Source organism: Elaeis guineensis, chromosome 12 (assembly GCF_000442705.2).
Source record: "Elaeis guineensis isolate ETL-2024a chromosome 12, EG11, whole genome shotgun sequence".
Classification (NCBI taxonomy): Eukaryota; Viridiplantae; Streptophyta; class Magnoliopsida; order Arecales; family Arecaceae; genus Elaeis; species Elaeis guineensis.
The window spans coordinates 33778594-33792477 of NC_026004.2; the positions used below are offsets into that span (position 1 = coordinate 33778594).

Below are 13884 nucleotides of genomic sequence, written 5' to 3' on the forward strand. Positions count from 1 at the left end.
TAATCCTAGCAATTTAAGTTGCATAGCAAATGTATCTTTATCAGACATCAATTTTAGGACAATTTGAGTAGTGTCTATTGGACAGCCTGATTATTAAATTCAACCTTGAAAGGTTCCAAACAGTTCACTTTCATCATGTAACTGTTACTATGTCATGTTATTTCATTATTTCTTCTTTGATTTTCATAAAGATAAACTGCAGTCAAGATTATACTACCTCATCAAATGCTTCAAATATATCAATGCTTGGTTGATGGATCGTGCAGACAATGGTTCGCCCAGTGTCCACTGTTTTTCTCACTGTTCGCATGATGATTGCTGCTGACCGAGCATCCAACCCTGTTGTGGGTTCATCCATAAAAATGATAGAAGGGCTAGAGACCAACTCGACAGCCATGGTCAACCGCTTCCTCTGTTCTGCTGCAAGGCCGTTTGTTCCTGGTAAACCCACCATTGCATTCTGTAATGGCCTTAACTCAACCAGGTCCATAACCTCATTTACAAATATCTGAAGATGGTAAAGAAGAGGTCAGCAATAACATCAAATTCACTTTAAAAATCAAAGAAATATGACCACATACACAGATATACACTGATGTAAACATGCTTGCCTGGTGTGTCATGTTGCTTACATGAAATTGGTACTACAATATTACCATGTACGTGAGTTGTGCTTGTGTCATGATGTACGGTTTGGAAGCCACTTACACTTCTTGCATGTGCATCAATGTTGGAAGGTAGACGGAGCCATGCAGAGTATTGTAGAGACTCATAGACTGTTAGAAAAGGAGAGTGATTATCTGTCTGTTCGCAGTATCCTGAAATCCTGGCAAAGTTCTTCTGCCTTTTCGGATAACCTGATATGCTGATACTTCCTTCAATGTGCCCCGCAGTTTTCCTTCCGGCCAGAACATCTAGCAGCGTAGTTTTCCCAGCACCTGTCAGCCCCATTAGTACAGTTAACACTCCAGGTCTAAAAGCTCCACTGACATCCCGTAACAAATGAAGTCTCTTCTCTCTGACTCCATGTTCCTTCAGATTCTGATTATAACAAAGCAATGAACTTGAGATGATCAGGCATCATGCCAGTTAGATGGTTTTGAAGTAAAGACTAGTGTTACTGGAAGATCAAGTTTGGCAGTTTACTTTAGGCATGTCGACATAGTAACTAATATGGCTGAATGCAAGGGTTAGGGGCTGAAATTGTAGAGCCAGCCCATAGTTGCATGTCCTTCCATCTCTTTGATTGTCACTTTTAGCTGTCTTCTTAACATCCTTGGCCCAAAAATGTGTAATGGCATGACTTTTATCTGGAGCTGCATGTCATGAGTGATCTAATTCACAAACCTTGTAATGATAATTAAAGTTTTATCTATATTAAGCACAATATACCTTGTAATTGGAAAGTTTAGATAGAATTTTTACCCTTGAGGTACTCTAGAGCCAAGATACTGAGCATGTTGAAGAGCAGAGCAAAGCCAAGCAACACTCCCACACAATACCAGAACCAATGCCACTCTGCAAGCATCCCTCTTGAATTCAGAATGGCCTTGCCAATTGTATATGTATTGTTGGGTCCGTTGTCAACTTTCTGGAATGTAATAGAACTATATGAATTTCTTGCTCATAGAAGACAAAATCAGCTTAAGCATTTCAAAACAAAGTCCGATGTAAGCCTCACTTGATGCATTATCACCCTTTCAAATTTATTATGCTTCAGGGTTTTTTTATTTTTTATTTTTTATTTTGTTGCGTTGGGGGGGGAGGGAAGCGTGGTTATTTGAAGACCAGTAATGCAAAATAATAATTCTAAATACATAGCTAGTTGTAAAATGCTAGTGTAAGAGTTAAGAGTTTTGTGGATATCTTAATCGTCTGTCCAGTCCTGGTGTATTTTCATCATACTTGCTTTCTAGTTCTAGTCAGGTGTTATGTGGGACAGATCTTGGATCATTTTGGTCCCTTGGTCTTTTCTGTAATGATATCCATATGAAATGGGTCTATGGAAAAGAAACATGAGGTGTTAGGTGGGGTTAAGTGAGAGGTTTGAGTTATGAGGCAAGAAGCATCATTTTGAGAAAGTTTTACAGGCATTGGAACTTTAAGATGCTCTCCTATCGCCAAAGCTGTTGCTCTCCTGCAAGGATTGCAAGCATTGGAAGTAAGGATTTAAGGAGTCAAACCTGCAACACCTGCCAATCCCTCTATCACTGCATCAGAAGACCAGCATTCTGTCAGTATTTTCCTTTTTTTCTCAGTTAGGAAGCTCCATATTTCAAGTATTTTCTTGGATCTGAGGAAACACTTGATCTTTGTACTTCTAAAGTTGATATTCGTTATGATTAGTAGCTGGCAAGTTGTTTATTGTTTTAGACTGGTTCTACTACTGTGTTGTATTTGTGAAAGGGCCATCTTATGTGGTTTTCAGTGAAGTAACTTATATATCATAAGCAGAACCATCTTAACTGTTAGCAGTTTTATTCAAATAAGATGGGCAGAAGTCCATCTGAAATTTGAGTGAGCGTGAGTTCAGAACTAGGTCTCTTGTTTTATCGGAATTCACTTTCCCAACTTTTCAGATTGGCACCTTCATTTGGGGGGCACTTAAAAAGTTTGAAACCCTAGAGAAACTGATGGTCTTCATCAGCTGGCAGTTTGATATTTCTGCAGTTCTAAGGTTCCTACCATAGTTTTAAATAAGGTTCGCCATCTCAGTACCGGGCCCCTTACCGGTGCCAACCTATTACTATGTCGATATGGGACCAGTTCGGTGTACCAACTGTTGGTATGCCCCCCATACCGTGTACTATCGAACCAGTACAGTATGGTATGCCCTATACTGCCCGGTTCAATATAGTATGGCAATCCTTGGTTTCAAGAGTCAGAAATGCCAGCTAGTGCTACCACTGGCACCCACCATGAGCCAGCACAGCACCTATTTAGCTTTTTCTTCATTTCTTTTTAACTTTAACTGTAAAAGATGATTTTTTCTTTTTTTCCTTTTTGTTTGTTTGTTTTGCAGTGTGCAGACATGCTGGGACAGCATGGCAATGCAGAGCATGTACTGTTCCAGTAAGTGATTAGCTACTAGTATTGATACTTAAAATGTTAAAAGTTACTTCTCTATCAGATGTTGTTTAGTTGATTTCACATATTTATTGGCACTCCGAATAGTCTTTTTCTAGTGACTTGAAAAAGTTTACTCATTAGAGGCACATAATCATCTCCTCTATCTCATCTTTTTTTTTTATTGACAATTAACAGTTCTGATCATTGCTTTGTTTTATTTCTGTGTGCTTTTCATTTCATCATCTCATGAAATGAATTGATGGGTAACTCCCATCTGTTTCTCAAAAGAAAAAAGTTTTAATTATTTTACATATGGTAATTATGTGAAATGCCATAACAATATTTCTGATTACATGGAGAATATGGAGGTTACCCTGCTCCATCTTTTATCAAGAAATTCATTGATGGCTACTGCATTCTGACCATATGTCATAGGAGAAAGCCAATAGCCCCAGATCAACCATGGGTGGATATCATCTGATGAGATCAAAATATACAAAGTCAAATATAAATGCTAAGAAAATAAAATAGTTAGCTGAACTTCTTATCCATACAAGGAATGCAAAATATGTGAAAGCATATTTAGTCTAAGTATCTAATCATATGTTGCATATATAATATGAAAAATATGTGAAAGCATATAAAAATAGTGACCTCTTGATATGACAAATCCCCCTAATATATAGACTGCTACAAGAGTAGCAGAACCCAGCGTGTTGGCCATGAGTTGTGTTCTTCCAACAACAGCAATAAAACGGAAAAGGCCCATCGACATCTGATGCACACAGAAAAATGCTAGGAACTGCTGCAAAAACCTATCACAACAAGACCCAAGATTTATCAAAGCATCCTTGCATCAAATTCTTTCACATTAAGTGTATTAAGAGTAGAGAATGGGATTGAATAGCTATTGATACCTAATTGCAGAAGGTGCAAATCCAATTACATAGTATGTTAAACATGTCCATAAACCTGTTTCAAGGAATGATATGGGCAGGCTAAGGACTGTTATGGAAGAAAGGAGAGCCCATCCTGGCAAATATAATTGTGCCCTTTGCTTGTAAAAAATGGGAAGCCTTCTTATCATTATTGACAATTCTGTCATACCATTGAACTTGACGATCACAACTCCAGCAAATATTGCTCCCATATATCGGTTCCCATCAGCTACTGAGTGATGTTTCATTTCTGTTCGAATAAAAACTGTCATAGTCACAACAGCCAACAGTACTATCTGTATGGCCATGAATATGTGAACTGGGGAGTTCCTTTTCATCAATAGCATTTCTCTTGAGAAGCATGCTTTGAATAGCTTCCACTTGGAGATTTTGTAGCTCTCTTCTAGTCTGAGCATTTGATCATTGTCTGTTTGACCATATGCCTTGTGGAACTCATTGTCAGGAAGCCGGCTGACAAGAAAAGAATTGAAGGAATCTGCAAATTTTTGGACAGGTATGTACTGATATTTGCTTTGGTTACCCACCCAATATTGTGCCTGATCCATCTCTGAAGTTACCTGTTTTTAGTAAGATTGCACTTATTATGCGTTGTTTTGTGGTGGGAATGGTCTGTTGATAAAGCAATGAACGAATGACTCTTGACTTATATTTTTCATGAATTATACTTAAAAATATTATTTTATGTGGATAAAAATTTGGAAGTTTTTGTTTTACAATAAAATATGATATTATCAGAAAAAATACAAAAAGAATCACTTTATGCCCTCATTTTATCCTTTGTTTTTTCACCTTCCATTTGCACAGACACATTATTAATCCACTAGAGTGTTGGTTCCTAACTACATAGCATAAAGATTTTAAATTTGAACTCCATAATTTGATGGCCTACAACTACAAGAAATTATATCTTGCTATTGATATCTTCCTGTATTTTTTCCAGGGTGGAAATACTTCTTTTGGAAACAGTTCTTTTATTTACTTATTTATGTTTGTGAAACCTTTGTCTATCTTCTTTTCTCAGCAAGCAGCACGAAGCCATCTTATGCAAGCTTCAGCATCATGAGATTTTCAGTAGGTCAACCAAATCTTCCTTCAGGCAGCTCATTCTGAGTATGCACCAACTTGTTTGGATTGTTAGGTTGGTTGAAAAGCTAACTCAAGCCAAATCCATCAAAGATCCGACCAAAACCTGACCTAACATACAACTGACCCAACAATGCAAACCCAAACCTGAACCAACTCCAAAATTTTTCAACCCTTATTCAATCTGAGTTAGGTTGGATTAACCTTGGTTATTCAGTACTTAAGGAAGGGTTTAAGCTGTGTTTGATTTGGATATTTACTGTAGAAACATAATTTAGTTTTAGTTGAACCAAATTTGGATCCCTAGAAAACTAGGGTTTAGGTTTGTGTTGCATCAGATTTGACAATGTGTCACCGGTTCAAATCCTGTCATCCTCCTTAGTCCTTACTGTAGAAATTTGAAATGGTTTTAGGTTGGAATGGGTTACCCAAGTTTTCAATTTAAACCAAATGCTGACTTGAAAACTGAAATTGGGTTGACATTTTGGAATCCAAGCCCAACATAAACATATGATGACCAAATCAACACATACTATGGGTTGCGCTGGTCCGTTGGATGGGACTCAGGACAACCCAGCCTGGGTAGCACCTCTAATAAATTCACTATCATCATGCAGCATACTCATCATACCTGGAAGCCTTTTTATCCCTTCTTTTTAGCACCTTCCTAATGACAAAATTCAAAGTCCGTCCTCCCTTTGTTGTTCCAACCTAGCCCACATCAGATGCGAATCTTTACAAGGTTCTCATCTTCAACCCCTCGCCACTAAATTAACATATCTTTAACTCCAGATAAGCAACAATATGCAGCTCTACAATATATGTCTATCTCTTTCAATTTAGTTTTGTTATCCTACAATTCTACCCTTACAAAGCCATTGTGAAGTTTTTGACTTTTTGTGTGGCTCCTAGATGGAACATATTATTTTTCCAGAAAATTACATTGAATTGTTTTATTCTTTCTATGGGAATCATATGTTTATAACAAGTGTAAATGATCTTGTTCATCTTTTGGCTGAATCAGTTAATATGTTGTTCAATTTCTCAGATCCTTTATTGATATCATTTTCTTGGTGTATGAAAAAGATAGAAAATTAAAAAGTCCATGCAAATTGATCATACAAGGAAAGGGAGCAGGTATTACATACCTCTTGAAGAAAATCTGCAATATTCTTTCTTTCAGGGCATTTGAATCCCATAGTTTCGAAGAATTCAAGAACATTTTCTCTTGGTCCTTGATAAGCAATTTGACCCTCACATAAAATGATAATGTCATCAAAGAGCTCATATGTCTCTAAAGGTGGTTGAAGCAATGATATAACCATTGTGATCTCCATAAAATGTGTGAGCTGCCGAAGAAATTTGATAATCTCAAAAGTAGTGGAGCTATCAAGCCCAGTTGAAATGTCATCCATGAAAAGGCCCCGTGCTAACCCGACTAGCATCTCTCCTATGACATAGCATCATAGATTAAATTATGATCATAAAGAATTTTCCACTTAGTATGGTCTTATAAGCTTATCTTACAATTTTTTTATGATAACAATTCATTCATTAACTAATTAAGCTTCATCAAATCCTATTCATTCTTTTTTTGATATTTCTTGAGGACTTCTCTTAATAATAGTGTTTCTAGATAAAACATTATAAAAATCAAATGATTTTCTTTCAATTTGTTATATGCTGATACATTGGCTTATGAATAGTAAATTGAGTTCGGAATCACCTTAAAGTGTGCAGTTGTTACATTTCATGTGAAACTATAGAATAAAATTATGTTATTCCATGGAAATAATCTACAGCTCTCTATTGGGAATGATCTTCCATTCTAGATATATAATATAAACGCTTTTATTACTATGTACGAGAAAATTTATTTTGATTTATTAATTTGTAAATTCAGTATGTTTTTGTCCTTACTGATGAGTAGAGTGGTAGTATTGTGTAATCCTTCTGGCCTTGGGATGTAGTTTCTTCATCCAACATATTGATGCAAAAGTATTTAGTTGTTCTTCATGTATAATTTGTTTTAAGGTGGTAGCAACTACTTGACGCAAATTATGAGTTGAAAAATATGTTATGAAAAACATCATATTTCATATTACAGATATTGGTTTGACATATACAGAATGTAACACATATCTCCTAAAACTTGGTCAGCTATATAGATTTTACAGAAATTTAAATCACAATAGTGAATAACTTCGGAATTTATGAAACATAGATTCTCTTATGTTGATTATCAGTGTTTGTTAATTAGCAACATAACCTTATTTGCCGTGAGTTCCTAAGCATGTGCTGATTTGAACAATTAAACTTGTTGATGGAACTTCATGTCTTTATCATGCGTCAATTATAGGGGAATAACACCAGCATCTAGCTATTTAATTGGCCCTATCTTAAGTAATTTGTTATGATTGAGTAATATATTCTTTTAATCAATTTTGTGTTAACTAGGATGGATAGGTACTGAACTGGAGGAGGCCATGATATAGCTCATATGTAATCATTCAATATTATTTTGAATGATCTTTTTATCCTTATTTTGGATTTCCTAGAAGTAGAATACATTAAACTAACCCATCCTAGTAAAATTATTAGTGACATAGGAAACTAAATGTGCTGGAGCATAAAGCTGTGTTTTTATAAGAGGAAGCTGAGGCTCTGAGTGTAGTTTTTACTGGAGTAGCATCAGTAAAGTCTTCATGGGGTTAAGTAAATGATGCTTTAATTATGCTGTAGTGGAGAGCTCATGGAGCATAAAATGAATCATGTAGGGAGACCATACTGATGCAAAGCTGAATCTAATTTTCATCAGATTGCAAAATTTGTTATTTCATGAGGTAAGAAATCTTTGACTACTTGAGTGTTATGATCCAACAACGATAAGTGCATAAGACTCTTACAGTTCAGAGATATGTAGAGAGAATCAAAAGTTCAAAACAGAATCTGTATTCTGCAACAATGAGGGGACTGAAAGGGCCAAATGTTCAAGATGTGTGGAGAGAAGATTTGTTGATAACTCAAGTATTTAACATGTCAGTTATGAATAATGATGCTGATATGGGAAAATGGAGTATTAACAGCAAGTCAATGTGTTGATATGGAAAAATGGAGTTTTAACGGCAACTCAAGGTGTTGCAATTAACGATTTATAATGGTTTACCTGATACCCATGGATGCTGCCTAGGTTGTCACATAAGCAACAACACTCTTTGCAAAATGCAGTGACACAGTGAATTGGATCAAGTGTTATCATGTGAAGGAACAAATGTTAGTGCTTTGTTGTTTTACTGTCATTTCATCAGAACAAAAATATGGTATGTTAACAATATTTTAGATATATACATGCTTTTAACAAATTGGAAGATTTTTGAGCATAAAAAGGCTGTTAGCAAGCACTATTTATATTGTCATGGCTAACTGGAAGGGTGTTGAATACTTATATTCTAGGTAAGGCTTAATGTAGGTATATTCCAAATACCGTGTTCAGATAATTATGTTAGTAGTTAGCAATCGAGTGTACTTTCTAGGGTTAATCAAATCGGTAGGTGATGAAGTTAGTCTTTTTTTCTTTCTTTCTTAATAGAAATTCATGTTCGGATATGGTGGTTTGGCAGACCCTTACCTGCTCATAAATAGGAATTCAAAAGGAACAACTAATGACTGTCCAAATTCAAGAAAAGAAAAAGAGAATCCAAGAAAAGACCCCTAAAACATCGCATAAAATCCATATCTATTGACAGTTTTCACTACTACCAAGCCACAGCTAAAATGGAAAAAAAGAACCTTTTAAAATCTCCATGAGAGATCATGCAAACTTAAACCCAAAACCAAGCTACAAAAGATGAGAACCAAGGACATCAAAGCTTAAGATCAACAGCAATGAGAACCAAACGAACAGAAACACCATCAAAACCTGAATTTAAAACAGCCAACATTGTCGAACTCCAACAATGTGGATATTCCCAGGAGAAATAAGATAACCAGATCAATGAAAGAACCTTCACATAGGTATGATGAGAACCACACTCCTTATCTGGACTTGAATAGGAGCACCTTCATTTTTACAAACTAAAGCAGCATTCCAATTCCAGCTTCCAAGGCTTATCAGTCATTACTCTTGAGCCTCTATGTGATATTCTTTGATGAAAACTTCTCTCAAGCATTTTCCCTCCAACTATAACAACCACCTAAAACTCTCACAGTCTCTTCAAAGCTAGTATCTTACAGAGCCTGGATCCCTCTTCAAAGCTTGTATCTTGCAGAGCTTGGGTCCATACCACAACACCAAGGTCAACACCAAAACAAATATACACCCTATTAACAGCTTGAAGTTGTTGTCCATAGAGTTAATTAGGCAAAATTGGAATAGAGATGCCTTATCCATAAATATTTTAACTATACATTTTAAGTCATAAATATTCGTGTTTAGCCTTCTTCTTTACCAATATCAAAATAAACATGAACCCCTAAATTTGTTTTATCCAAGTTGTCATAGAAGTTAGAGGATGTTAATGTTACCACTGAACTTGGAGGAATTGATGGTATCTGAGATTGTTGACTTAATGTTACCACATATTCTAAGATCTCTAATGCTCCTCTAAATTTCCCAAGAAATGCATGCATGAGATATATCAGCATATTTCTATCCATTGACTATATATAGGACTCAGTACAAGCAATCCAAGCTAAACTAGTTAACCATATTTTTTGATGAATTCTCTAAGTAAAAAAGAGAACCACGATTATGGATCTTTCAGGCATAAATCTAAATTCCTTTATAAGGAAGTAATAAAGTGGCTACAATTAATTATTCATGTGAGCTAATATATATTTTAAAAAATCAATATGATCTTGTAATGTAGATAAACATCTTGAAAATGGTGTTTGAAAGGTGACTTTAGAGAAAAGAATAGTGAAGAATTTTCAGTGATAAATCAACTTCTAGCACAATGATGACTATGGATGATGTGAAAGGTCATGTTTGTCAAGAACTTTAAAGTGACTCCTAGACCAAATTATTTCTCAATTGGCAAGGGAACTAGTAAGTTGCTTACAGAGGATGGCATAAAGTTCACAAACTTACATTTTTTGAAAACTGCACTATGCATAGTGATAATGATATGAAGTAAACTGTACATTCTAAGACTAACTATCAGTAAGCATTATTGAAGGCAATGCATGAGCATCATTTAAGGTGATGGCATTCATTTATTATGTTATATCCACTATATTCGTTCGGATATTTCTAATTATATACATGTTGAATGGAGCTTCTCTAATCTGATCATATTGGCTGATTTCTAGTAGGATTTCAGCAACCAACTCCATTCTTATGGACCTAAGTGAATGTGTAAAACTGTAAATGTTTCTAGTTTGATGTGTCTTTGTAGGTTACAAATTAAACCCATAATTCATGCTTTGCAAGTGATGGGGTTACATTATTATTTGTAATAGATTTTCTTTGATATGTAGTACATATAGAAGACATGTTACATAGGAATATAGGATATTATACTAAATAGAAAGACATTATACACAAAGACATCCTAAATAATGATTGGCACCTGTACTCCACATGTTCAACCTCTTATTATAGATTATTATCAATTTTGACAACTACTGATGGTCAACTTTTAGAATTATTAAAATCTTTTTGCATATACAACCATTCATGTTCAAGTAAATGCATATCCCTAGGCTAATGGCATATCCCACCCATTCCAACCCTCCCAGAAGATTAAAATGAAGAAAATGGAAAGAAAAAAGGAGAACAGATGTAGAACATATCTTTGAGCTTATGTAAGATGTTCCCTTCCATTAGCTATAGCCTTCTCATGATAACTTGTTGGTTTTATATCTACCTTTATTGTCTCAAAGTAAGGTGAAAATTAACCTTCTTGACTTGATAAAGTCAAGCCTAATGTTAGATAAATGCCAAATTGCTTCTTTCTCACCTCTTTGTCCTTGTAGACTGCAAGTGCAAAACAATTCCTCCCATTATTTGGTGTCATTCTTCATACTTGTTCCATGATCATTTGTTCCAACCCACGAATATCTCTTGCTCAGGTTCACTGGGTGGTATGCTCCCTTCCCCCACATTTTGTTCCTTTTCCAATAAAGTAGCTTGCTTAAATTACATGGTCCTAATCTTTTGCCAGTTTGGAATAATGAAAAAAAGAAAGCATTCGATAAGATTATAAGAAAAGATGGGATTCACTTCTTTATTTTCAACGGATAATCAATCCCATATAAATATACAAAAGGATGATCTTTTTAAGAGATCAAATCCTATGAAATAAGGGATAAGATCAAATTCCATGTAAATCTCATGAAATAAGGGATAAGATCAAATCCTGTGTAAATCCTATCAAATAAGGGATAATTAAATATGGTTACAGTCAAGGTTCGCTGTACCGATACCGGACGGCGTGCTGGTGCCGGACCGGTATGGTACAGTATGGTACCGATACCATACCGTACCGACACACGGTATGCCTAGGCGTACCGGTCCGGTACCGGTACATAATATTTTTTTTGATTTTTAATTTTTTTTTTTGATTTTTGAAGTTAATAATTGATAAATACAACCCCAATATGGCATTATATTACATATTATTGACATATTTGGGTTCAATTTGGAGTTAGGTTGCGGTACAAAGACTTTTGATCCAAAATTTCAAACATATATTTATTTACATTATATTTCAACTATGTCATCTTAAAACTAAAGAAAAAATATATAAAATACGCATTAAAATGTATCTAAATATTTAAGTACAAAACGCAATAACTGATATACGAACTTTAAGATATACTCTGCATTTAATTTCTTATCGAGTGTCTGTGACGCTCGTAGATGTCTGGATCATCAACATAGTCTGAAGAGACATCAGTCCAACCCTCTAGCCAAGCTGCACCGTACTCTCGAATATTCATCATCCCATAAGGCATCCTCTCTGGATTGTAAGACATCTCAGACCTCTTGCTAAAATTTTGACTCTGAGAAGTATCCTCGAGATGATGGTACGATTATGGAGGAGCCCATCCAAATATGCCAGTAGCAAAATCTTATCCGTAAGATGCTCCAGGCTGCATAGGGTAGTAACCACTAGAAGATGATGCCTCGAATGCACCATATGCATATGGATCATAAGGTGGCTGTGGATAATAGGATCCATAATGCGAGGATGATCCAGATACATCCATGAATCCTACTCCACATGCAAGATCGTCTGCAGCTGCATCATGTGCTAGACGACCTCTAGGAGCTCGTCGTCTATATGAAATCAGCTCTCCACGATCTCTACCGACTCGTCCACCATGATCCCTATCCTATGTGACATGCGTAAACTGAGACTCACCGGTGAATCGAATATCACCCTGTGGCTGTGTCTCATAAATGGTGATCTCCTGTCCTCCAGTTCCTCCCTGATCATCAGATCCATGGCTACTACTACCAGTATCATCATCACTCTCTCTGGTGTCCGTATCTGAATCAGATAGCTCCTGTACTCTCGAGAGTGGTGCACGTACAACTGTCTTTTTCTTTTTCCCCCCTTATGCCCTTCTGTGACTGAGTTTTCTGTGATTGGGAGGATGGATGCCTTCTTGCTGGCTGCCGGGAGGATCATTGAGTTTCCTGTGCCCCTCTGTGTTGAGACCTTCATAAGCTTCAGGTCCTCGGAAGTTCTCTGAGACTTCTCAGAGAACTCTAAACAGGCTCAATGATTTAAAAGGTCTCTGACCCCACCCCCCTCCCCCCTCCCCCCTCCCCCCTCCCCACTTTATGCATATGGGCATGTCGGCATGGTTCGGTTCACGCCGAATCGGACCGAACCGATCCATACCGACCGATTTTGGGCGGTATGGAAACGAACCGGACCAAACCGAGCGGTTCGGAGAGTTTTTCGAAAAAAATATTCGAACCGGACAGGTAAAGTACCGGTTCGGCTCGGTACGCCTCGTATCGGGCGGTTCGGCCCGATACGGCGAACTCTGGTTACAGTGAATAAAGAAATAGAGGAAGAATAGGGAATGATATAAATATTCTACAATTAGATAAAAAATTTTAAAAAATTCTCAACACTATCCCTCAAGCTGGTGAGTGGATGTCTTCCATTCCCAGCTTGCTAATAATTTCTTGAAATTTCATTGTACGTAGGTCCTTGGTTAGAACATCAGCTAACTGATTCTCTGATGGCATATATGGAATGCTATTCAACCCATTGTCCAACTTTTTCTTTATGAAATGTTTGTCTATCTCAATGTGCTTGGTCCGATCATGCTGAATCGGATTATGCGCAGTATTAATGGTAGACTTATTATCACAGTATAGCTTCATCGTTCTCTTTCTCTTGATCTTTAAGTCATCTAAAATTATTTTTACCCACAGTAGTTCATAAATCCCCTGAGCCATGGCTCTGAACTAAATCTCAGCACTAGACTTTGCTACCATATTCTATTTTTACTCCTCCAAATTATCAGATTACCTCCTAGGAACGTGCAGTGTCCAGATGTTGACCTTCTATCAACTTGTGATCCAGCATAATCAGTATCAGTATAGGACTCAAGAGTAAGCTCTCCTCTTTTCTGAAACAAGATTCCTTTACCTGGTGTAGCTTTAAGATAGTGGAGGATTCTATAATTGCTTGCAAGTGTTCTTCTTTTGGATCATGCATAAATTGGCTGACTACACTCATAGAGTAGGCTATGTCTGATCTTGTATGTGATAGATAAATTAATCTCCCTACAAGTCTCTGATTTTTCT

At 36.4% G+C, this 13884-nt stretch overlaps 1 protein-coding gene across 3 annotated transcripts in view; it reads right to left on the reverse strand.

The window, feature by feature from the left end:
• LOC105032871 (ABC transporter G family member 45) overlaps positions 1-13884 on the reverse strand; it is a 50969-nt gene that overhangs the window by 11175 nt on the left and 25910 nt on the right. For all 3 annotated transcript variants that reach the window (XR_012136001.1, XM_029261149.2, XM_073247026.1), the window contains exons 9-16: positions 6260-6561; positions 3987-4585; positions 3724-3884; positions 3443-3546; positions 1426-1591; positions 1147-1316; positions 709-1041; positions 218-508 (exon numbers count right to left, since the gene is read on the reverse strand). Coding sequence is in view for 2 of the 3 variants with exons in the window: in XM_029261149.2 (XP_029116982.2) it covers positions 218-508; positions 709-1041; positions 1147-1316; positions 1426-1591; positions 3443-3546; positions 3724-3884; positions 3987-4585; positions 6260-6561 (2126 nt within the window). In the remaining variant the exon portion in view is untranslated. The remainder of the gene's footprint in view (positions 1-217; positions 509-708; positions 1042-1146; positions 1317-1425; positions 1592-3442; positions 3547-3723; positions 3885-3986; positions 4586-6259; positions 6562-13884) is intronic.